Source organism: Meles meles, chromosome 1 (genome assembly GCF_922984935.1).
Source record: "Meles meles chromosome 1, mMelMel3.1 paternal haplotype, whole genome shotgun sequence".
In the NCBI taxonomy this organism is placed as follows: domain Eukaryota; kingdom Metazoa; phylum Chordata; class Mammalia; order Carnivora; family Mustelidae; genus Meles; species Meles meles.
Genome location: NC_060066.1, coordinates 159,211,999 through 159,238,095, shown reverse-complemented (window position 1 = coordinate 159,238,095; position 26,097 = coordinate 159,211,999). Strand labels below are relative to the sequence as shown.

Sequence of the window (26,097 nt, the reverse complement as noted above, 5' to 3'; positions counted from 1 at the left end):
CGGAGGAGGCGAGCATTTCAGTTCTCCGCCGGACTGGGATTTTTCTTCTCACAATTTGGGGGAGCCCAAGTAGAGGTCAGAGGGGCAGGAGAGGATCTCAAAAAGGGGCCGAGGGCTGTGAAAGTGGGCACCCCCTCTTATCGTTGGAAAATCTCCTTGACATTTTTCACACTTTGAAGCAGCTGCAGCTGGTGTCGTCGGAAAAGGGGGTGGGAAAAAAGAGAGGGGGCGGGGAGAGCGGGGAGACACAGCCAAGAGCCACGAGCAGCGTCTCCTCGCCTGCCAAGCCTGGCACCTGTGCGCCGAGCCACTGCACGCAGGAGGACCCCCACTCCGGGCAAACCCTGGGCTTGAAGCCACCGACACCCAGTCCCTGGGCAGCGGGTTCTCTCCGAAGGGACCTGCAGCCACCTACAAAGACCGCCGCCGTCGCCTGCAGACCCGGGAGCGCTTGGCTCCTCAGAGCCGCGGCTGCGCCGGGTCTCCGGGGATTCTCGCCCAGCAGCAGGCAGGGTGTGTTAGAGTTGGGTGCAAGATTCGCCTTTTCTGCTCTTCTTTTCTCCGCCTGGAATTTATTGTCTGTGGAGCCTTCTGGGGGTGGGGAGGGAGCTGCGCCTCCGCCACCGCCGCCGCCGCTGCGGTCGCTAGCGCGGCGCGCAGGGCAGGCGGAGGCAAGGGAGTGAATGCGCTCCTGCCTTCCCGGGCAGCGCTTTGGGCTTCCCCTCGGCCGCTTCCCGCCGGAACCTCTCCAGCGGTCCACCTGAAGGGCACCAGCATCATGGTCTAACGCGGCACCTGCCTGGAATCCCCTTTCTCCTGGTCTTCTTCCACCAACTCCACCCCTCCTCTCTTCCTGCAAGGACCCTCCTGCCCACTCCACTGCGGACCCCCGAACACTTTAAGGAATAAGCGTTGGCAGCTGCACGATTCACTCTCTCCGAAACCTCATGGGCAGTTTCTCCCGGCGATGTGAGTAGCACACTCTTGTTTCGTGTCGGGGAGGGGGGTTGTCGGGGGGGGGGTCGCCGTTTGTGGCCTCGGTGACAGTGAGCGCCCGAGGTGTGGGACACAAGCGCCCGCGGGGAGGGGGGCGGGGGTGGGAGGACAAGAGCCTTCAGAGCTCTCAAGGGAGCTGCTCTCGAGGTGGCCCGCGGAGGCGGCGGGGATGTGGTAGGTTGCGGAGCATTTGGAAATGGGTGCTAGCTGTGTGGGTGCATGGGAGCACCGAGTGGCCTGGGCTGGCGGGAGACCCTAAAGGGTTACATACTGCGAAAAGGAAAGGTAAAGAGCGAGTGTTGGGCGTCGGTACTGGGACCATTGATCTAGCTGAGGTAGTCTTAGCTCCTCTTTATTATCTTGGGTATCTTCAGTGAGCTTTTTCTCGGAGGTGTCTGGAGGATGAAGCGCCCATTTGATCGTCTCTCGCCATCTCTCTTACACACACACACACACACACACACACACACACTTGTGGCAGGTCGCATTTGTTCCTTTATCTTGGACGGTGTAGCATTACTGTTTGATGTCCGTTTGTTTGGAAAATGCAATTAGAAGATCTTTATGCCTTGGGGATTGAAGGGAAAGGGTGGGGTCTGGGGGATGGAGGAGAAGAGGAGTATGACAGATTGGAGGACAGAAAGAAGTGGGGGAGCAATGGAGTGAAAGCTTTTCCAGAGAGTCAGGGAGAACGGTAGACCTCTCTCCCCCTAAGCCAGACAACTCCTGCCCACACATCTCCTTTGTGTTGCAAGGCGAAGCTGGTGAACCTGCACTATTCCCAGTCCCAGAGCTGGGCCCCCTTCAGCATTTTGCATCCTTCTCTTAGAGTCATTAAGGATGCAGGACTAGTTTCGGATCCTAAAATGAACAAGGGAGGGAAGCACATTAACATTACGGTAATCATGGCATCCTGGCTCACGGACAATTAGATTGGTTCCCGAAGGTCTCTAGTCTTACTGTTTGCCGAGTCAAGAATGCGGGTGAGGGGATAAGGGTTGAACAAAATGCCTTTAAAAATAGTGTGACTTCATAACGGCGATGGCTGCAAAACTGCTTCATTATACTACTTCTTGGCCATCAGGGCTGAATAAAGGACCCGCCTCCGCCCTCTCCCTCACTGTCTCCTCCCCACCAAGTCACAAAGCGAGCGGGCTGGGCGAAAGGGCGCAGCGCCAGGCAGAAAAGGGAAGGGGTCACTTTCACAACTCCCGGGAATCGGCTTCAGAATGGAACCATCTGCGACTCCCACGTTCCTTTCGAAGTTCTCCTTCAAAAGGGATTAGAAATGATGCAGGGGGTGGGGGTGGGGGGGATGGCCAGGGAGGCATAAAGGTCCTCCGCCTGCTCTTTTTGATTACTTTCCCACCACACTTTAAACACATTGAGTTTACCTGCAGTGGTAACTGGGTCAGCACGTAAATATGTGTACCTGTATACGATGGAGTGTGGCTGTCTTGATAAATGAAAAACAATTCGTATGTGATCACATTTTAACCTTGGCAAAATTTCTAAGCACAATAGAGATTTTATAGCGTGGGCGAGAAGAGTGCATTCCAGCGAAAGCAGGACACGTGATCTCTCCGACGGGAGAGATACAGTATTAGGAACTCGATTTTCTTTGTTCCAGGCTGAGCCTATGTGATGCTCAGCATCCGGTCGCTTAAGTCCTCCAATTAGAGGGGAAAATAATAAAGTTGACCAGGGGCGAGAATATAAGGTAGAAGAGCACAGGTAGATACATACCGACGAAGGGCTTGAACCTTCTCTACCGCCCACTTCTCCGTTTTTACCGCCCACTTCCCGTCCCACCCCTCGCCCCAGCTCGTCCCCTATTTAAAACTGAGGCATTCTTTCCGGGAGACGTGGCAGAAAAGTTCTTCAGCCCCGGCACACGTGGGTTCTCCAGCGCCTCAGAACCTGCTGCTATTCGCAACAGATTCTGCTGCCTCCCCAGCCGGTGTCACGCCTCCATCCAGGCGTTGTCGAGCTGACTGCACCGACTCCAGGAGAATCACCCCAAGATCTTTTTGCAAAAGACAGTAGAGGAGGGTCAGATCTCTGCTTCCTGAAAATCATTAATCGCACCTGGGCAAGAATGAGAAAGTAGGGATGTTAGAATGCTTTTATTTTCCCTTGAAAATAAGAGTCCTAGGGCTAAAGTATATTGAAATGAGTGGGTAGCAATATTTGCACTTGGACTCCCGGGGAGATGTCTGAAGGCCTGTGAAATATTCCCGAAGTGTGATTATTTATTAATTTAATGGAAGTAGAACTTGTTCTAGACCCACCATTTAAATAGAGTTACCTGACCTGGAGATTTCTTATTTCCTTTTTCGCTCCGTGTTTTAGAAGCCATCTTAATGGGATGAAGTTTTTAAAGTGTGGGCTATTTCTGTACTATACTGCATTGCATCATATAATATGTGGTGGTAGGGAAAGCAGAGTCAATTTCCATGACAGATTATGAAGTGAGACTTCTTTATACATATTTTTTTATACTTCACTGTCCAAGAAAAGATGTGTACTTACCATGGCAACCCTTCTATTCTCCATCACGTGTGCCTGCACATATGCAAGCTTCAGAATTAGAAACAACTTCTTAAAGAAAGAAACCTGGTCCAGTTACAGTAGCCATGTTTTATTCAGAATTTCAGCACTGCTTTAGGCTGGCATTAAAATTTTCTTAATTAAAATCTTATAATACTTACTTTTGCAGGTTTTTAATTTTTCTGCTTCCTTTATAAAATACAGAACATAGCTTAAAGTTTTTGTGTGTCTAAATTTTTCTTTGCTTTGGAATTAAAAAAATTGTGAAGATACAGGTAAATATACTATGAATTTTGATCATTTATGAACGTCAGTAAATAACTATCTTACCCACCTGGTGTTAATTCCCAGGGGTACTTCTTAATTCTCTCTTATTTGCAGTTCATAGTGCATGGTAATATTGATATAAAAACTTGGTCTCTTTAATCATGACTTAAAATGTCTGTCCTTTAGAACCTTTAAAAATTTGAAGATAAGTTACATTTTAACTTGACTAAGTGGTAACTTGATAATTGATGTATCAAATTGATGTATCAAAATTACATCGTAGTATGACTGTGGTCTTAACAAAAGAATGGATAACACATTCCATGATATTATAACTTTATTCCATGTCCAAATTAATAGAATACACAAAGACTAACTATTGGTGAATTACCTCTTGAATTATTTCTGGATTCTTCTTACATTTTCTTCTTGAAATTATTTCATAATTTTCAGAAAATTCTTCATTTAAAAAATATACGTTATTCGGGGCGCCTGGGTGGCTCAGTGGGTTAAGCCGCTGCCTTCGGCTCAGGTCATGATCTCAGGGTCCTGGGATCGAGTCCCGCATAGGGCTCTCTGCTTGGCAGGGAGCCTGCTTCCCTCTCTCTCTCCTCTGCCTGCCTCTCTGCCTACTTGTGATCTCTCTCTCTCTCTCACTGTCAAATAAATAAATAAAATTAAAATAAAAAAAATATATATATGTTATTCATTGAGTATAACAGTTGTTGCAATCACACCATCAATAAAAGACATTATTTGGAACATTTGTTCTCTCCAGTAACAATGACTGCTTTGTAGAGTACTACCCATATTCTTTTTTGGGCCACTCTAGTCAGTCATGTGAATTTGCAATGTCTCCTGGAAGATCATTAATTCAAATCTGTGACACAGAACAGACCTTAAGTTTGTGCCAAGCCAAATGGCCATTAAGTAGTTCATATTTCCGAGGAAATGACTTGGAGATGACTCTAGGATCTTCGGAGAACCCTGAAGTCTTTTTTTTTTTTTTTTTTTTTTAATGTTCCATCTCTTAAATCTAGGGGTCACATCACTATTTGATGGAGAGTTTTTAGTACCTCAGGATTTAAAAAATTGAATTTTAATATTAAAGTGACAATTTGACCATATAGTATAACAATTAAATTCTATTCTGAGGACACACAAAAGCGGACAGTGGAGGTAAAGATGGTAGATATTGCATGTTTGTTAAAATACTAAATTGTGAATTGTCAAGGAAGACTCAAAAGTGGCACTATAAATCAACAGTGTTTGGAAGAGGATGACCCCAAATCAATAATATTTTTCCTTTATGAAGTTTTTAGGCATGTTTGGTTAATCAGGTTTGAGTCATTACAAATAATCATATTTTATAAAAACACTCTAGTGAGTTATCCCGAAGTAGTGAAAGAGGAGTAAGAAAACCTTAGAAAACTAGTTTTCTTACTTCCAGAATTAACATGTGATCTTTGGTAATATAATTAGTCTCTTTTAATGCTATAAAATTGAGGTAGTAATAATCGCTAATTTATAATTCTAGTGCATAGCCAATAATAAGACAAAGTGGTGCATGAGGAGTGATTTGGAAATACTTTAGAGGAGTGGGACATAAACTTTTTGATACAAATCAGCTTTTCTATAGTAATGTTTGTGTGGGGGGTGTTGTATATTGTTGTGGCATAGTATATTTTTAAGGTGTACCATTGAAAGTGTTAAACGTATCTATTTCCTATCCTGAGATTAAGTGATTGAGTCATTACATGAAATCCATGAGCTTTTGTGATCAGAAGCCATTCTTTGTCATCTTGCTTCCCTTAACATAGCACATGAACTATAATCATAATTATAATAGCAGCTACCAATTATTAAACACCTATCATAATTCAGATGCTTTACTTCAAAATAGTCATAAGATGCATTATTATCACCATTTGAAAGATTACAAAATTAAGGTTCAGTGACAGAAATGACAAGTTCACATCACACAGCTGGAAAGTAATAGAGCTTTATATCCAGATTTGGCCTCTATACCTTTTTCTTTATACTCCCTTCTCTCCCTCATAAACATAAATTAACACTTGTTAAATGACTGAAATCTATAGATCATAGAGTTATTCCTAGTAAATAAAGGAAAATTAATATTTTGAAAAAGCTTTTCAAAGATATTTACATATTTGGTGATAAAGCACTATATTACTTTTGTGACCACAATTTAATATGGTACAGAAGATCTGCTGCTTATCTTCCTGGTAATTAATTCATGACAGAAACATTTAATAAGCTATTAGAATCTGTCACATAAATGTACATTAAGGAGGTTTTCAATAAAGCAAGTTTTAAGTCAAGAGCTGTCATCTCTACTTTGAAACTGTGATGATATATTTGATATATAATCCCCTGGAGAGGTATGTGCTATTTGAATTATTAACCATAATAGAAAATTATCATTTGTTATTCAATGACACATGGAAAAATATTAAATAAATTTAATAACCCGAAGGATTTCCTGCATACACTCCCTTTCATTACATTGTTCACTGCTTGATAAATTACTTAAAATCTATACAAAATTATTATTTTACTTTAATACACATGAAGGCAATTGCAGTTACCACAGATGAAGTATTGAAATTTATGTTAGCATTGACATGATCTGTTTAAATATTTTAAAAGTGGAGTAAATGCTTGCATTGTTAAAAGGAACTCATTTACTGTCTTCTTAAAGATGTGGTTTCTTCATTTGTGCCAGGGTATTTTTGCCCTATCTGAAGTTCAGTAAGATGGAGAGCATATTTAACATCAGAAGATAGTGGTACCATACCCAAAGTAGTAGCATAACAAATTTGTTAAAGAACAAGGGAATTGTAGAACATGTGTGTGTGTGTGTGGGGGGGGTGTTTAGTTAGAGATAATTGAATTTTGTGTTATCCAAGAGGTAAACATGTGAGACATTATAAGTTTCAATTCAATTATGGAAAAGAAATAGCTGACCTGAAAAGAAAAATACTGGTAGTGTAAGTACTATCAGTATCATTGGGAAATTTTCATGGGGTGAGAGGAAATTTTCACAGGTGGTATGGTGAAACACAGTCCTCGCAGAGGAAATGGTGAGAAAAACAGTTGAAAATGAGCTGTTTGGCTTAACTCACCAAGAAAAATTACAGTTTTTTAAATACTATTATCATATTGAAAGAGATAAGAGATAATTTTGTGTAGTGCAAAATGTCTTGTAGATGTCTGGCTGCATTATCAAATTTTTTGTTAATAGCAAGGCAAGAAATAAACTTTCCTGAGATAGTGCTTAAGTGTTATGAAGACTGTGTTGCACCAAAAAGGAGAGTAGTAGACACAAACCTAAATTGTGTCAGGTGAATTTAAAAAATTAAGGTGACAAATAGTGGAATTAAATTATTTAAAAGTGCAAATAATTAGATTTCTTGAGTAGTAGCTGCTTGAGTATTCTGCAACGAATATATTCAACATTGTAACTCTTTTCACAAACAGGCATCTTACAGAGTCATGTGGGATGAAGCTACCCCTCAGAATACATATTCTGAGCACTGATACCACATTGGATATTTACTCTGGTGTTATTCTGAGTCAGTGTAATTCAAGACATGAAAAAATTTTCTTCCTTACTTCAAGTGTGATTAATTTCTTAAGACAATTATAAAAGCTATTGTAATTAAATCAAATACCTATTTAAGCTTTGAGTGATTGTTAAATATTAGCAATGTCCTTAGGGTAATACCATATTGAACATTGGCATACCACACACATACACATACAGCTATAATTGCTCCATTTTGCAACACACACACACGCACTCACGCAGACACACACACAGAGCTATAATCTTCTTATTTCATGAATTCATAACACTTTAGAGATAACAAGGTCGCTAGTTGGTCCTATTTTACAAAAGAGGAAACTGAGCCCTGCTAAGTTTGTTTTCTTGTCCAAGGGCACACAGCTGTTAGTGAGAGAAATAGAAATAGAACCAGATCTCTTGGCTCCCAACCTCTGCCAGTAAAACCACACTCTTGGAACAATTGGAGTCCTTTACATTTGAGAAAAAGGAAATAAGGAAAAGAAGCTTAGTCCAAATAAATCAGTTAATGAAACCAGCCAATATGATGACCCTGTCCAAAATGCATCTCTTTCTCATGTCATTTTTGGCTTGAATTTTGGGCTAAGTGTTTTGGATGATCATCTTATCTTACCATTTTGATTTGACTGTCTGGGCAGTTTAATACAATAAATTTAATGTCTATTAGCTATTTTAGTTTTTAAAGATACCTTTATTTAAGAAATATGGAATTAATTCCACTCATATTAAACCATTCTAAATTTGGATGCTATGTCCTTTTTAATGAAAATTAAAGTGTTCTTTTAAATTATTGATCTTTTTAATATAATACCCACTAAATTAGTGTTGGATGATGGAGAAAGGTTTAATTCATTTTACAAAAATGAGTTATTTCCTAAATTTGCTAATTTCATTAAGGATCAATCACTGAGGTTTCTTACCAAAAACAAGAATGATTTGAATGGAGGTTAGGACTTTCTATATAATATTGCCTTAGATTTTGATTAGGAAAACATTTTAGTCAAGAAAACAAAATGTGATACAATTGGAATTTGTGAAGCATATTCATTTCTGTGAATATTTCTGCATTACAAAATTACATTTTGAAGGGTCCTTTGAAATAACAAGTTCCCTCTTACTGTTGAATAGCTGTTTTTATAACTTTTATGGCTTAATTCTCTTTCATGAAACAAATCTGAAATAAATACTTCTCACTTAATTTTTTGCTAATGCTAAAATTTTGAGTCGACTTTATTAAGAAGTTTGGTTACTGGGAAATTTAGGGCAGGATTTTTTTTTTTAACTTACTGCCAAAAAGTATTTGCAAAAATAATAAAACACCTTGGAAATTATGATCTACATCTCTTAAAATATGCCTTTGGTTCATAAGCAATGACATACAGAAATATTTACAAGCAGAAGTATTGATTTAACAAGATATACCTACATACTTCACATCTAAGAACCCTCTTTCAAAGACAAATTAGAACTTTTTAGTGCCGCAATGATGTTTAAAATTGAAGAAAACCCATGATGACTAAATTAGTGCATTACATATCAGCACATTAGCTATGCTTTTCATTTGTAGAATGGTTCTTATTCATGCCAGCTTTCAGTGTACTGTTCTGGGACTCGTGGGTGTGATAGAACGGAACATATTTCTGTATCTGTGAATATAATCCCACACACCATTTTACATGACAAAATCTGAATGTCCTAAAACTTGGTGTTAAAGATAAGACAAGATGTCAGCCTTCACCAGTCGAGGATTTGAATTGCCTCCATAATAATACTGTTTTATCTTTCCAAGTATCTAACTTTATTTAAAGAGATGTTATTTAGACGTGTAATACAAGGAGTATGGGTGTTTGTGTTTGCTTCCTTACTTGTTTACTTAACCTGCTTTCTTGCTTTTTCTACTTCAACATAGCTAAGATTTGCTTGATGCAGACAATAAGCAAGTTGCTGAACCTAAAAAACAGTAGACACTAACGTAGGATATGAACAAAGGAGGAGAGGTGCAAAGGTGAGGTATTTTTGTACATTGTAACAGGATGAAACTGCCGGAACTGCAATGCACATCCATTTTCTATGTAAAAATCATAAAGAAAACAATATTTATTAATAGTTAATATAGATTAACGGGATCACATTCTGTACTAGCGTAGGGTACATGCTCATTTATGAAAGTATGTTGGAAAAACTAGGGAGATGGTAATTGAGAATCATTTCTCTTGAAGTCTAAAATGTGCTGGTGGTCTAAAAAAGTTAGAACAAGCTTTGTATAAACAGTGTTTAATGTCTGTTTTTCCTAAATATAATCGTATATATGTCAAGCTCTTAGCTCCAGGTACACTTTTTGTAGATCCCTCCCTAATCTACAAGGGCACTTGTCTTCTGAGTGGGCCAAGGGCACTTGTTTTCTGTAGCAGTTATAAGGTATATACTTTCTCTAATATTTAAAAATTAACCTAAATTCAGCCCTGAAGACATGGTAGAACAGTGACTGCTAACAGAATAACTCTCTGCGATCAGTCTTGAGGATGCCCTTGGCACTCTTTTTGGCTCTGCATGTGGCCAGGACAGCCACAAGCCTCGAGGGTGCATGTCTTCTTTGCATGTATAAAATTATCCATAATTTTAAGAATGTAATGTGTTCTTAATCTTCTTCCTCTTTTTCCTGATAGGATTTCTTTTTATATGATCATGTGTGAAAAATAGGAATGCAGAAAAAGACAGTTGAACATGGATTTGGGGAATATGTATGAATATTCTGTCTTAAATGTCACCTAATATTTTTAATATTATTGCTTAGCAATGGGCAGAATAGTGTATTAGTGGGTATAGAAGATAGAATATTTTATTGGGAGTCAAGAATTATAGTCTGATGCTCACATTATAAAAACTAATATGATAGCTTCTGGTATTTGCACTGAAAAGGAAGATAACAAAAAATCTCTATGTTGCTACTTGAAAAACTGCTTGAAGCATTTTGTGATCTCTTCCGGATCTGAATCAAGTTAGAAATGTATCCTTTAGCTGAGTAAGGATCATTGTAAAGTTAATCAGTTCTTTTTTAGAGTGCTTGTCTGAATGAGAAATACATAGGATGTTAATGTAGTTTAATGAAACTTCAGAGTTCCTTGATTAAGCTTTCTAAAATGGTCCCCCTTTTTAAAAATTGTATGTTTTGTGTGTAGTTGGTCTTTTCAGGATAATTCAGTATGTGAATATGTGTCATTCTTAGCATTGTTAAGTAATTGCTTTCTTGAATGACTGTCTCCAAAACCACCACCTATATAGCAGCTTACTTGATTTTTTTCATCCCTAGCAAACTAGCTCACAGCATAGTGCAGAAAAAGTGCATGTTGAGCAAATGAATGGTTTCACTTATGCTTCTGAATGCTTCTAAATGACTCTTGTAGCCATTAGTATTCCCTTCAATTTCTTCTTCTCTTTCCTTTCTAAGACCATCATGGGATTTTTTAAAAAAGGTCATATTTATTTATTTTTCAGAGGGATAGAGCACACAAACAGGGGGAGCAACAGGCAGAAGGAGAAGCAGGCTCCCCACTGAGCAAGGAACCCCACTTGGGGCTTGATCCCAGGACCCTGGGATCATGACCTGAGCCAAAGGAGACGCTTAACCAACTGAGCCACCAAGTCACCCAGTATCATAGGATTATACTTCCCAGTTCACCTTTGATGTGAGGCACGGTAAATGTCTTAATTTGGCCAGGAGCAAAAAGTGAGGAGTCTCTTGAATAGAAGTATTTATGATCTTGTACACTCTTTGTTTTCCCCTGATATAGCAATTATAGAGGCATGTGTCATGATGTACCCTCTATCAGCATGGTCCCTGAACAACACCACCAAATAAAGTCATCCCCACATACATGTATTCGATACGTAGCATGAGCAAGAAATAAAGTATTGTGTTAAGATTTGGGGAATGGGGGTATTGTTAAACTTTCACTTATTTACTGAATGAAATTCTAGGGCAGGTGAAATCCTGATGTCCAATTTATGGGATTACAATTATAGGGACATTATTCGAACATACCTCTATTTAGAATTTAATACAAAATGCATTCTATTTAATGATTGGTTAAAATTATAACAATTAGCAAAGTTATTTTTGAAAAACACAAAGGTCAGTCTACTTGAGAAAATTTTAAGGTTTCAAGCACTTTGACTTTCTCAATTTTTAATTTAGTATACACTCATATTTTGATACACTGGAAGTCCAAGAACTTTGCTACTATTCTTGTACAGTGCAGTAACCCTTCCTCTGATTTGTAAACAAATGAATTTTTTTCATATTTGATATATATTTTCCCATTCTGCATGTCCTGGAACAATATTTATAATAAAAAAAATACCATGTCCATTAGAATCTGCAAAATTTTCTCCATTTGATAGATTTTATTTGTTTATGTATTAATTAACTAATTCATTCTAGATATTTATTGTGCTCTTACTCTGTGCCAGAGCCTGTTCTAGTCAAGGCTAATTACAAATGTGACCCCTGTTTCCATGGCACTAATAGAGTATGCAGACATTAAATAATCATTCTAAGGATATAAGGATATAAGAATTTCAAGTTATGCAAAGAACTAAGAAGGATAAGACCAAGGTACTGTGAATGATATAATAAAGTCTGAGTAGGAGAAGTAGCATCTCTGAGGAGCTGATATTTAAATAAGACCTCGAAGATGATAGAAGTTAGCCAGGCAAAGGGAGGAATCAGGAGAATTTTAGGCCAAGCAAATGGCATATGCAAAGACTGTAAGTCAGGAGGAGATGGTGTGCTAGAGGGCAGAGTGATTGGAAAGAAGTTGGTGTGGCTGGATATAAGGGATCAGATGAAGACTGGTATAAAATGAGATAGGTGTGAGTCCCATGATCTCAGGATTTATTGACCAGGTTAAAAATGTAAGATTTTTTTTTTTTTTTAATCATACATCCTATGCAAAGTCACGAAGCATGTTTAAGTGGAAGAGCGGTTATGAACTGATTGATATATTTAAGTGATCATTTGGGCAGCTATGTTTACAATGTATTAGAAGGCCAAAGCAGAAGTAGGGCTTTGTAAATTAGGAGATGTTTACAGTAGGTTGGGCAAGACTTTAAGATGTCTCAAGCTAGGATTATGGTAGTGGAAAGGAAAAAGGTGGCTAGAGCTGAGATGTGCTTTGTACAACCTATTGGATTCGTTGCTGAATTGATATTGGGAGACAGCTAGTAAGTAAAAGTGTAGTATCAAGACTTAGTGTAAGATTTCTGACAGGAACAACTGGATACACACAGGAACAATTTCTTGTCTGGAGAAACTTGGAGAGGGAGTTAATCTATTCAAGCATAACTAGAATATTGACACTAATAAAAGGAAACTGAATAAGTGGCTGACATATTGAGGAAACATGAATCAGTGCATCAATTTATAAAACGAAAAATCCCTATATAAAAATTAGTGGAAATGCAGTGAATACTTTTGTGGTGGAAACAATGAAAGCTTCTTTTTAAGAAAGCTAAAATTTTCAAATAAATGATTATTGAGTATGCATTAGAGTGACTCACCTTATATTGCTATCATAGTTTTCTTCTAATTATTCTTTGGCATGAAAAGAAAACATCAGTGCATATCCTTTTCTTCTGAATTCTAGTTTCTTCCATCTTTCTCCATCATGCTTTAAAGTTTGAAAAGAACCATTTACTCCTGATCCTTCTATATTGGTTTCCTAAAATGAGCAAAAGGTTGTTACCCATTGGTAGCATTTGTTTAAACAACTCATCTCAAGTACTTTGTAGCACCTTGTAGCTCTGTAACTACCCAGGTATCCATATTGTGGACTTCTCCCGGCAAGGCTACATACATTTGCAAGTTATTCTCTGTGTGTGGTCCCTTTCCTAGAGGCCTTTACCTTTATGATTTCCTGGCACTAAGTTTTGTCAGTTAAGACACACTGCTGCCCGGAGAGTGCATGTATAGGTGATAATCATTTGTTCATGTACATATTACAGATACATTCTTTAGGAATGTGTTCAGCTGCAAGTAACCAACACTTAGTGGCTTAATGGAGTGAGATAGTGATTTTTCTCCTTCTTCCAGTTAGCATTTGCAGCAGTAACCAACAAGCCAAAACTTTTAGTGGCTTACAACCACAGAGATTTATTTCTCACTTGGAGATGTGTGGGTAGCCACAATCCTGCTTTGCTGTGTTCACCCAGTCTTCCAACCTCCAGCGTCCAGCCTGAAGGAGTAGCCCTTATCTGGGATGTGTTGTTCGCCTGGAAGAGGGCAGGAACAGGAGGCCGTACCAACCCTTCAAGTTCCATGAAATCGTCTACTCACACACAGCATATTTTGTGTTCTTTCACATTCCGTTGGCCACAGCAAGTTACACAATCAAGAGTGGCATGGAAAGAGAATAGACGGCTAACCATCCACACTAGGATTAAGGCTCAGTAATGCCATTAGGAACTCTGAGTCTTTTCCAATTATTGCCTACCTTGTAGTGCTCTCAGCACTTACACTCTGAGTTTTCCTACCTTAACCCAATTGCCTTCAGGTGGACTGGCAACGAAGATGATTGCAACAATGGGTATCAACTGTAAGTTCTCTAGTCTCTTTGTTTTTTTTTTTTTTGTTTGTTTGTTTGTTTATTTTTGTTTTTTTTAAAGATTTTATTTATTTATTTATTTGACATGGAGAGAGAGATCACAAGTAGGTGCAGAGGCAGGCAGAGAGAGAGAGAGAGGAGTAAGCAGGCTCCCCTCCAAGCAGAGAGCTCGATGCGGTGCTCTACCCCAGGACTATGGGATCATGACCTGAGACGAAGGCAGAGGCTTTAACCTACTGAGCCACCCAGGTGCCCTTTTGTTTTTGTTTTTGTTGTTTATCCTGGCCAGCATGAAGATCTGTTTAATACAGTAGTACTTGCAAATATGTTTTGGGTTTTAATCCTTTGATTGAGTTGAAACATATTTTATAAATTTCTGAGATGGATTACTTTTACTCTGTTCTGCTATTTCCCTAGCACAGCTCTTTTCCTAGCATGTGGCCCTTGGGAAAAAAAAAAAACTAGCATTCATCTTGAAATTCAGATAGATACTAATTTGGTTTTAGCTTGGGGAAACAGAATTTCTTTCAAAGTACTGAGGCTTAGTTATGAAATAAAGTTTTATTTTTAAAGAAAACCTGGAGGATCTGTGGAGTGATTTAGATTTTAAGAATGGATATACTTTGGAGTTTTTGAGATAACACTCAGTTGATAAAGCCATAATCTGAAATTCCCTTTAATGTTCAAACCTTATATATTTTATTTTTGTTCGTGTCCACTTTACCTAGCACCTTGAATTAATACCACTATTTCATGAACCATCTTTTCACAAAGAAAATTTTAGTTTTTGTTTTGTTGTATTGACAGGTGGAGTCATTTAAATTGAGAGTATTTCTAATTAAAATAAATTCTTCAAAAGTAAACAGATTAAATCATTCATGTTTAACTTCCTTGGTGTTTTTTTGAAACCACTTGGACTCCTACTTTGGATGGTAACACAATCTTCAATAGATGAGTGGTTTTCAAACACTTTTATAATTGTGGCACTCACAGCAAATGAAATAGCACAAACAACCCCAATGCATAAAAGACAAGTAAGACTGCTGTGCTTGAAAATCATGTTCTATATTCAAGAATTATCATGCCAAAGTATAATTATTTTATAATTTTCTCACTTCCTTTTTTAATAGAAAAAAATACTTTACCCCCAATTGAGGAAATTACAAGAAAATGTAGACATTATTTAATTTCAGCTGCAGATTACCAACAAATGTAGAGTCAAGCAAAGTCATTTGAATTGTTCAGTGAGTATAAGTAGGCTTGCGTTGCATTAGCTCTTCATTTTTTTTCTTCAATTGTCAAAGGGTGATAATATCCACACAAAAACTCTCAAAAGAGTTTCACTTTATCACACCAATTATCAGTGTGTATTTGAGGCTTCAAGACAGAAAGTATTTGGGACTGCCAATTCTGTCTCTTAATGAATATCTTCTGTGCCAGCTAAATAAGCAAAATCGTAGAGAAAACAAAACTCCAGGATAATCTGAAGCAGATGAAAAGACTCGTTTTGTTGAATACAGCTCATTAGGATAGTTTTGGTTTTTGGACTTGTTGGGCCTTGAGATGACTTCTTTCATTTTAAATATCCTATTGAGGCAGTTTTCAGTTTTTGTGAAAGTGGACTCTAGGCTGACAGTAAAAAGTAGCTTCAGAGGCAAAGGTAAACAGAATGATTATTTCCTTTCTCTACTATCACTTATGCCAAAAATATTTAACAGTTTTTTGGGGGTCTTCTATTTTCGATACCTGTCAAAATTTAATTTTGCTGGCATCTGTAGTTTAGTGACATGCATAGTTGAATTGCAGGCAGAACAAATATATGGGTTTAAAGTTTCTTCTGTTACTTCCTTTCTAGGCAACCATAGGAACATTATTTTTAATTCTCTACATCATAATTCATTAATCCTGAAAATCAATATAATACTGCTCATTGTAGTGATAGTTGTAGTGATTAAATAATTTATGTAAAAGAAAGTATCTAGCACACTCCTGTTTTAGTGATATTTTGGACATTTTAAGTCACATTTCCTTATCTCCTCCCCACTGACAATAATTTATTGATTTTCCATTTCTTTTGGGATAAAAATAAAAAAGTACTCTTGTTTCTTGTTGAAAAGCTAGAGAGTTACAGGTAAGTTTTATTACATAAGGAAAATTTCATATTGTAGAATATTTTAATCCTTCTTTTTTCCCCAGGGATACTTTTACCACTAGTTCAGACTAGATGAAATATAAAGCTTTTGCAAAGATGATAGTCTGTATCTTGTGCTTAATATATATACATATGTATTTGTAAATAAAGCAACTATTATAAAAATAATTCCCATCACATATGGGAGTATCTGTGATACAGACACTCCTTTGCACCATAAAGATAAAAAGAGAAGCTTTGAAAGAAGCTGCAGAGGTCAGAAATAAGTTGTGGGCCATCACAATAATAAACATTTCTTAGAAGTACAATATGTGATAAAGCACTTGCAGCCTGTTAAATGAGGGCCACTGACCTTGTCAGAATGACATAGCCAGGCACCTGGGAATTCAGAAAGAACTATATGAACTATTACCAGGAAATACATCCCTCTAAAATTTTTTAATTAGCAAACTGTTCCATTGTTTATCTTATAAATTTTATGAGATAATGGCTTTGGTTTCTTTATACCACAAATATGGTTAATGTCAACTAGAGGAAAATCTTTGCTTACAAAAATGATTCTTAAAATGGAAGGACTGTGGATTCTTATATGAATTTGTAGAGAATGGAGGGTGATTGTGGACTTAAATCTACTATTGTTTAGCGGAGGTGCGAAGAGCTGATCGGCCATTCAGCCAGGCTTATTGTCTCCCTTTATAGCAGATGATAAACCAAAATTCCAACATAAATGTAAGTTTTTGTCGGTTTAAAATATTGCCCCACTCAGAAATTGTTTTATTGTTGTCATTGTTCTGCCTGCCTACTTCCCAATGTGTAAGAATTTATTGTATTATTGTAATTGGTCTTTCTGACTTTAGTCTCCCTCACCCATCCGTCAAGGTAATCTTTGTGAGCGCCTCCTTTGCAAAATTAATTTTCCTTCTGGGAGAGCTCCGGTAGTTTCCCACTGTTTATAAAAAGTCTCAACATCTTAAGTTGAAGCTCACGAACCTTCAGATTCCACTTAAAAGTTTCTCAAACTTATTCTCTGCTCCTTCTTTATACAAATATTGCTCTCTGTTTAAACTGAGCTGAGTTCTCCCAAGAGACCTTGCTTATGTTCCCCCAAGGAGACGTCATGAGGCATGGGTGGCTGTGCAGTTGTGTTTGGTTCTCCATTCTACTACCAGTTAAGTTGTGAGTTTTGTAGGTCCAAAGATTTCTCCATTCCCCTCTGATTTTGTTTCCCTCTCTTTCAAATGGGAACAACTACAATAATAACTTCCCTCATGGGAGTGTTTTAAAGTTATATAGTACAATAGATACAGAGTAACAAGTGAAGAGCCCAGCACTGCTAGTCAAGGCTTAATCGATGCTAGTTCTCACACCTCTTGCTTTTTTGAGTACATGCTTTCCCTAAAAGTACCAGTAAGTTGCTCAAGGTCATAGTGAGATGCATATTCTATTGATTATGAAGACGACATGAGAAGAGAGATTGTGTAGATTTTGTAGTCAGGAGCAAGGCTTTCAGCTTCAGCTGGTCTGGAACAGGCTCTAGTGTTGCTTCTCCCCAGCTGTGAGACAATGGACAGATTAGTCTCTCAGAGACACCATTTCCGATCTGTAAAATATGCAAAGTAATCCTGTTCTGATAGTGTATTAGGGGAGGATTAGATGACATAATGCATGCCACTTACTTAAAATAATTCCAATAAGTCTTGATACATGTTATATATTTTTCATTGTACTTGAAAAACAAGTCTTCTCAGTTTATTAGATGCCAATGTTGATTTTTTTAAAGTCAAACTATTTGTGTAAAAAAGATATTTTTAACTGTTATTCTTGGCATTTCAAGTGTTACTTAAAGCTTTCATGTATATTACATATTTCTCTAAAATACAGTCCATTGTCCATTACTGAGCAACAAAATTAAGATCCTAAAAATTCCCATTCATTGTTAAACCTTGGATTTATCGTTTTCTGAATTCTGAGAAATAAAATGTAAAGTGAGTGATTCTAATAATTCCTAACACATTCATGCCCTCTTCACAATTGTATCTAAATAATGTAATTTGTAGGAGGTATTATTTTCTTGCCTTTAGTCTGTTTACCTGAAGGAATGCATTGTACATATTTGTATACCTAGATGTCTCTTGTCTGGAATGTTTTAAGTTTGCATGTGTTAAAATATGGTATAATATCCTAGACTACTTTACTAATAGATAATGTCTTCTGTCTTGGAAATCACTTCTCTTTAATTATTGTTTCTATTGCTTCCTCAGTTGTCCAAACCTGACATCCCTTAGTTCTTTCCTCCCTTACTTCTTCTCTCCCTTATCAACATATGCTTTATCTTTCCATTTTATGATTTCTAATCCCTAAATAGTTTTCAAGTTCCTTTCCCCTCATTGGTCCCACTACTGCTTTCCTAGTTCAGGGCCTCTTTAGGTCTCCCATGCCCTACTTCAATGGCCCCTGACTTTTGACTATATTGTTCTTCTTCCATTCCAACCTCAGCTGGGCTCCCTGGCCTTGAGATTTTGTGAAATACCCAGGTCGACTTAGGAGAGTTCTGGTTAAAAACCGTCCCTGAGTGGGCTATGGACATTGGGGAGGGTAAGTGCTATGGTGAGTGCTGTGAAGTGTGTAAACCTGGCGATTCACAGACCTGTACCCCTGGGGATAAAAATACATTATATGTTTATTAAAAAAAAAAAAATTTGGAAGGGGAGGCGAACCATAAGAGACTATGGACTCTGAAAAACAACCTGAGGGTTTTGAAGGGTCAGGGGTGGGAGGTTGGGGGAACAGGTGGTGGGTAATGGGGAGGGCACGTTTTGCATGGAGCACTGGGTGTTGTGCAAAAAGAATGAATACTGTTACGCTGAAAAAATAAATAAAATGGAAAAAAAAAAAGACACGAGAAAAAAAAAAAAAAAAAACCGTCCCTGACTCCCTGTGCTCAGACTCCTTGACATGGATTACATATACACCCAGTGACTTCCGCTCTAACTCTTCTCCCATATGCCTTTAATATTCTTTTTTTTTAAAAAGATTTTATTTATTTATTTATTTATTTGACAGACAGAGATCACGAGTAGGCAGAGAGGCCCGAGAGAGAGAGGAGGAAGCAGGCTCTCTGCCAAGCAGAGAGCCCAATGCGGGGCTCAATCCCAGGACCCTGGGGTCATGACCTGAGCCGAAGGCAGAGGCTTTAACGCACTGAGCCACCCAGGCGCCCCTGCCTTTAATATTCTGACCATTTTGAGCTACTAGAAGCTGCAAAAAATGTACCGTGCTTTGCCCCAAGCCATGGTATCTGCCAGAAATACGGGAAAACTTATTCTACCTATTTTTTATATTCTAGTTCCAAATGTCACTTTCTCCGTGAAGGCTTTCTATAACTTTTCTCCTTCTACCATTCCAGAGAAAATTAGTGGTTTTTTTTCTCTGTGTTGTGAACGTAATTTGCACATATCTCTTATCAGAAGGTTAATTCTGTTGTATTTTAATTGTTTTAGTGTCTTTTCCAGTAGGAAGGGTTATGGTATCAGAACTAGCATCTTATTCTTTTTTGTACACTCAGCTCTTAGCACACAGTACCTATTCAATAAATATTTGGAGAGTAAATAGATAGTGAAAAAAATAAATGAACTTGATAAAAAATTGACAACTAACCTGTCTACACATATTACTAATTATTTGAGGCATAATGTGATCAGGTCTATGTTCTAAATTGCCTTTTTCTTCTTGTTATTAGATGCAGATAAAGAATACACTAAACAATGAGTTTTCTACATTGAGTATATCAACATTAAGTAAAATAAAACCAGTATAGAATAGTGGAGAAAGTATGAGCTTTATCACTGTAAAACCTGGATTTGGGTTCTAGCTTTACCAAGTTATAACTAGGAATTACTAGTCTGGAACAGGCTGCATAATTTTTCCAAGTGTTGGTCTTTTCATCTGTGTAAAGAAAAAGATATTAATATTTACCTCACCATTTGGCCATAAGTATCAAACAAGATTAATGTATTAAAATGTTTTAGAAACTATTATTAAAAACTAGGTGCTTTAATTTAATATTCTGATGAATTTAAATTTGTAATTACAGTTCACAAACTCTGATGTGCCAAAATATAACTCTTAAAATCTACTCACACTTTATGACAAAACATCTCACAGGGTCTCATTTTGTATTTGTTGAATTTATATTTCCTTGACAAGTTTACCAAGTCAATTTTTGTCTTAAAAATTGTAAAGTATATTCTTCTTTCTTTTTTCTGCCTGCTACTGCTGGTGTGTGTGCATGTGAGTGTGTAAGTGTGTTTGTGTCTCTCTGGTCTCTGCTGAGCTGAGGTTTCCAACCACTGGGTTAACTGCCCTCGTTATGGGTGCCTTTAACATTTCTGTATCTCCTCCTGGACTACTAATAGCTCAGGTATCTGCATTTTATGTTCTCTGCATCTCAGCTCTCCATCTCTACAGACATACCCTTTCAGCGCTTCATGCTCACCTCAGAGACTTTTAGTTCAGAAACTTTCACAAAGAACTGTGGGGTATGAAGAACTCTATGAGGTGGTCCTTGGCCCCATGTCTGTAGAGATCCCTTCAGTCTTTTGCTCAGATACCAATTGTAGATTTGGGATGTTTTAAGAAGCTTTTAGACTTTTAGGGGTATATTTTAAGAGAAGCACAAGCCCTGAAGAGATGCCATTAAAGCTATTTGGATATTTCTTTCATATCCACCTGAGTTTTAATCCTAATAATGGGATGATCATTAGCCACCTGTGGTGTGCATACACTGGTTTTGTTCACTTTGAGTCATTCTCACTTCTTATATGGTAAAGTGCCTGTTTCCTTTGGGGTAGGAAGTCAAATATTAAGTAGTCAAATACTTGTTTGTATTCTGTGGCTGACAGTTACAACTTTGCCATTTCTCCTAGCTTATCCTTGATACTTAATGTCCAGCTTTTGTAATTCCAAAAAGAACCTTTATCTCAACAAGTATTTAGCTTTCTGACTATTGTGACAGGCAAGGGCTTTAAACACTCTATTTTGAAATTTAAGGGTGAACAATAACTTGTTTTCAGCCATATTCATCTTCTCCCCCTATAATGAAGGCCAGTGGCTCCACAGTTTCCAGGGGCATAGGAGGTATAGAAAGAAAATGTAGGAAAGATTATTATCCATAAACTATCTCCAATATTATATAGCCATAATATTATTAGTCTGTGCAATTTAGACTTTCTACTATTTCTTTAAAATAAACTACCAATTATATCCTAAAATTTCCCCCCAAAATAAGGTAACAAATTTGTTTGTTCTATTTGTTCTGTATCCCCAACTAGAGTAGAAATTGAAGATAAAAGCTATACTTAATTTCTTTATCAACAAGCTAGGGCTAATAATATCTATCTTAATCTGAGTATTAAATGTGATAATATACATGGAACACAAAGTTAATTCCTAGCATGTGGTCAGTGTTCAATAAATTTAGTTCTCTAATCTTTCTCTCATCTTGTTTCCTTCCATAGCTCTTAACAGAGCTAACTAGTGACCAGAATTAGCAAAGTCTAATAATATTAACAATGATGTGTTCACTAGCAATTATAGCTTTATCAGCCAGTTGTGGCAGACTTTTGCAAACTTTGCAGAAAAAAAGAAAACTTAAGAAAATATGACATTTTACACAAAAGAAGCCTACTTCACTTCCCAAATTGTCAGCAACAGTGGGAACTGAAAAGCTTTTTCTAGAAGTCACTACCATGAGAAGCTGTAAACTAATATTAAATTGACTGGAATGTCATGTGAAGATATGTCTTTGGAGTATTTAGGAGTAGTGAACATCATGTTCTAGGTTTCTAACTTGATGGTTGTCCAGTTAATCCTGACAATGCCAACCATGACCTGGTTGCATCTGCCACAGATGTGCTGTTTATCTCTGAGCATGTGTATTCTAGACAGCTCATTAGTCCAAGCTTAGTATCAAATATGAGCTGCAGATATAAAAAACATATAAAAGATATGATTTTTATAGAAATTTAATCTTTTTACATTCTGTTACTACTGCAGAGATGTAAAGATGGAGAGAAAATAAATATGAAAACATTTAAAAATATAAGATGCAACAAAATATCATAGATAATCATTTATAATTATTATATTAAGAAGTGGTGGTTAGAAACTATAGGTATTTTGCTTAAATGTAGAAAGCCTTAGTCATACATAAATTGAAGTTTAATTTTCCTTAGATGAAGATGATAATGATTAATTGCAATGGAAAATAAACTCTAAAAAATCCAATGAAAACAGCAAGATATAATCTTTGACCTTTGATTCTGGATAGCATACCAGAGGGAGACACTGTTCTCAGCAGTTATAGGTCTTCCTTTACTTTATTCCTTGCAATTTTCTGAGGATTTCCTCAAAACAGGCAAAAACCAAAAAGAGTGATAATCAATGACAAAGAGAAAAAAAATGTAGGGTGTTCAAGTAACATGGGAGACCACTTTACATAAGTTTTAGTTCTGTTTGTTCACACCGATATCTAATGTTGGGAACATTTTATATTACTGCCACATAAAAAGGTTGGGGGTAAGAACTATTTGGCCGAACAGTAGTTGTCTCATAGATGTCAAGAGGAAAAATCTCTCTACCCAGCAAACATAAATCATACAAGCTTTGAAGTAAAACCATATGATCCTCAAATAATCTCCCTATAGAAAAGCATAATAAAAACAGTAGCTTCTTTGATGGATTTACTCTATGGACTATATACTTTATTTATCTGATCCTTAGTATTTTGACAACTCCCTCTGATTTCATAACCCAGTATCACAAAGATAAATATTCTTTATTTTTCTGTATTATCTCGAAATGCACCAAAAATCTGTGATTCAAGATTGATGAGCCTAACTACCCATTTCTTCATCCAATTAGGAAAATAAAACAAAAAACAAAAAACCAAAAAACTAGATAAAGCAAGGAGTGGACATTTTTATTTTCATTAAAAAGACATTAGCAAATTTATCCCATCTATTTATACAGTATCTCTTTAAAGTTGATCTACCATCTTACCTCAATAATACACAAACTTTCCTCATATCTTTGTGTTATCAGTCCTTCTTTTATTTTTTTCTCTTTCTTATCCTGTAAACACTTATTTAAAAATACATTGATCTAACCATGTTCCCTGTGTATAAGGCACTATGTCAAGTGCTGCAGATGGACTTAATCTTATCTTAAACACGTTATTGTCTAGAGGAATAAAGACAATTGTGTTACTTTGTGCCACATGATACAATAGGGTAGCATAGGTTATCTTGCTGCATAGTCTCTTCTCTCTTCTCCCTCCCTTAAACTCTTCCAGCTTCCCTCCCTCTTCCCTCACACATACACAATACACACACAAACCAACACACACACACACACACACACACACACATCCCAAACCACAAATACCATAGCTCTTCAGTCTTTAAAATGGAGCAGATGTTCCAATTTAATGAAAGTTTTAAATGAAATTAAATCATTATATAAAATCTGCTGATTCAAAAGAACAAAAGAACATTACTTGAAAGGGATTAAGAATAAAAAATTTAGAGGGATTATATTTTACTTCTAACAAAAGAATAAAAAGGAAAAAGAAGACAGAACAAGTAATATTTTTTCTCAAAAAGCTGACTTTTTGGCAACACTTTCTCATTTTCATAACTTTTGAGTTTTAAGTCATTCCACTGTAAGCGCTGAATGCTAGCCAAACACCACTGTAAATTTTCTATCTGCAGGGCAAAGATTGCCTGATTTGAGTTCAGGACTGAATTTACGGCAGTGAGCATTAGGGAACACTGTAGAAATGTAAGAACTTACATTGGGAATATAAATGTCAGGCATTCTAGATTTAAAAATAACAGCTACTATATTCAGTTATCAGGCATATTTTAATGACCAACATGTATTTAAGTTTTACAACATCTCTAGGAGAAAGGGAATTTTATCTTCCCAGTTCTACAAATGAAGAAAGTGTGGATGTGTGATTGGAGAGGATGAGTGATTTTCTCAAGGTCTTATGAGGCAAAGCTATGATCCAAGCCTAGGTATCCTGACATTTAAAAGCTACCTTTTAATGACTCGTAAAGCCTTTAGTTTCTTTTTCTAAAATTATTATGTAATATTTTTAATTATTATCTTGTTTTTTTTATTCTATATACTGGTTTTTCAAAGAATCAGATTTTCAGAGAATTAAGTTTATTTAGGTGTATAGTATGTAGCATGGAAGAAAGGCTGAGCAATGGAGCATAGAAAATGAGAATTTTTTAATTTGGATCATTTAGAAATTTGATTCTTGGAATCTTAGTTAATTGAGAAATAAAGAAGCATACTCTAGTATAAGCAAATTAGTGAAAAATAATTAAGTTCATGAAAAACCCACAATAGAATCCAGTGGTTTTAATAATAATAAAACTGTATTTGGACATCCAACACATGCTTTATATTGTTCTGCTTTTAGAAATAATTCACAGGTATTTAAAAGAATGTTTCTTATTTATTCTTAAGCAAATAGTAGATATTGAATAACTGTTCTTTGATTTTTAATTTTTTAATTTTTTTAAAAGATTTTATTTATTTATTAGAGAGAGAGAGAGCACGCACAAGTAGGCAGAGAGGCAGGCAGAGGGAGAGGGAGAAGGAGGATCCCCTCCCCCTACCCCCACTGAGCAGAGAGCCTGATGTAGGGGACCATCCCAGTATGCCAGGATCGTGACCTGAGCCAAAAGCTTAACTGACTGAGCCACCTGGGGGCTTCTATCCTTTGATTTTTTTAAAAAAATGTACTGACAATTTGAGATGTCATCAAGAGACTTGGGTGCGTAAAATGGAATATAAAAGATTTTTTTTCCTAACTCTAATATCCACTTAAATTTTTTTAAAGATTTTATTTATTTATTTGAGAGAGAGACAATGAGAGAGAGCATGAGAGAGGAGAAGGTCAGAGGAAGACGCAGACTCCCCGTAGCTGGGAGCCTGACGCAGGCCTTGATCCCATTACTTCAGGATTATGACCTGAGCCGAAGGCAGTTGCTCAACCAACTGAGCCACAGAGATGTCCCTAATATCCACTTATTTTTAATATCCTTTCTTTGTAAAACTGAATTGCAACCTAAGGAAATCGTTAAAACTTACAAAACACAGTAATTCTCTTCTCTTTTATCCTTCTTCTATTTACCTTTTGGGCATGCACATTTTACAGTTGAAATCACAGACTGTGCATGACATTTATCTCTTCTTATTTAAACACTATTTGGTAGGCATGGTGTTCAGAGCAGAGCACTTTGTAGTCAGATAAAACCGATCTGACCTTAAATCCTTGTGCTATTTTTCATTGGTGGAAGGAGAGACTGGGAGCTTCTTACATTCGGGAACACCACAACTGGCCTTATCCTTTGACACAATTATCCACAGGCAACATCTCCAGTCTCTTTGCCACTCATTAGCTGGGTGACCTTGGGAAATTTTCTTAAATTCTCTGAAATCTAATTTTTTTATTTGTAAAATGAGGATAATAGTACCTACTGTTGCGAATTATGACAGTTAAATGAGATAATCTATAAAGTACAATAAACTCAGAAAATAGGAGTTATTACAATCTATAATTGTTATTGTCTGTATGACATTCTATGAAGTTGATATGCAATATGACTAGTCTCCTGAAGATCATTCAGGCTATACAGACATTTTCCCTAGTATCAGTTATGTCCAAAGTACAGCTTTGTATACAGTTTTTATCCCCTTATTGACTAAACTCATCGAAATAGATTATTGGAAGTAAAAGTCTTATATGATTGATTATGAACAGTTTTATGCCTCTTTATGCATACCATCAAATTATTTTCCAAATGGATTATACTAATGTTGGGCGCTTACTGTGACCAGTTTTATTT

The 26,097-nt window shown here is 36.9% G+C and overlaps 1 protein-coding gene across 6 annotated transcripts in view; it reads left to right on the top strand.

Moving 5' to 3' along the window:
- Window positions 1-623: 623 nt before the first annotated feature.
- LRRC7 (leucine rich repeat containing 7) overlaps window positions 624-26,097 on the top strand; it is a 563,262-nt gene continuing 537,788 nt past the window's right edge. For all 6 annotated transcript variants that reach the window (XR_006817634.1, XR_006817637.1, XM_045998653.1 and 3 more), the window contains exon 1: window positions 624-969. Coding sequence is in view for 4 of the 6 variants with exons in the window: in XM_045998653.1 (XP_045854609.1) it covers window positions 968-969 (2 nt within the window). In the remaining 2 variants the exon portion in view is untranslated. The remainder of the gene's footprint in view (window positions 970-26,097) is intronic.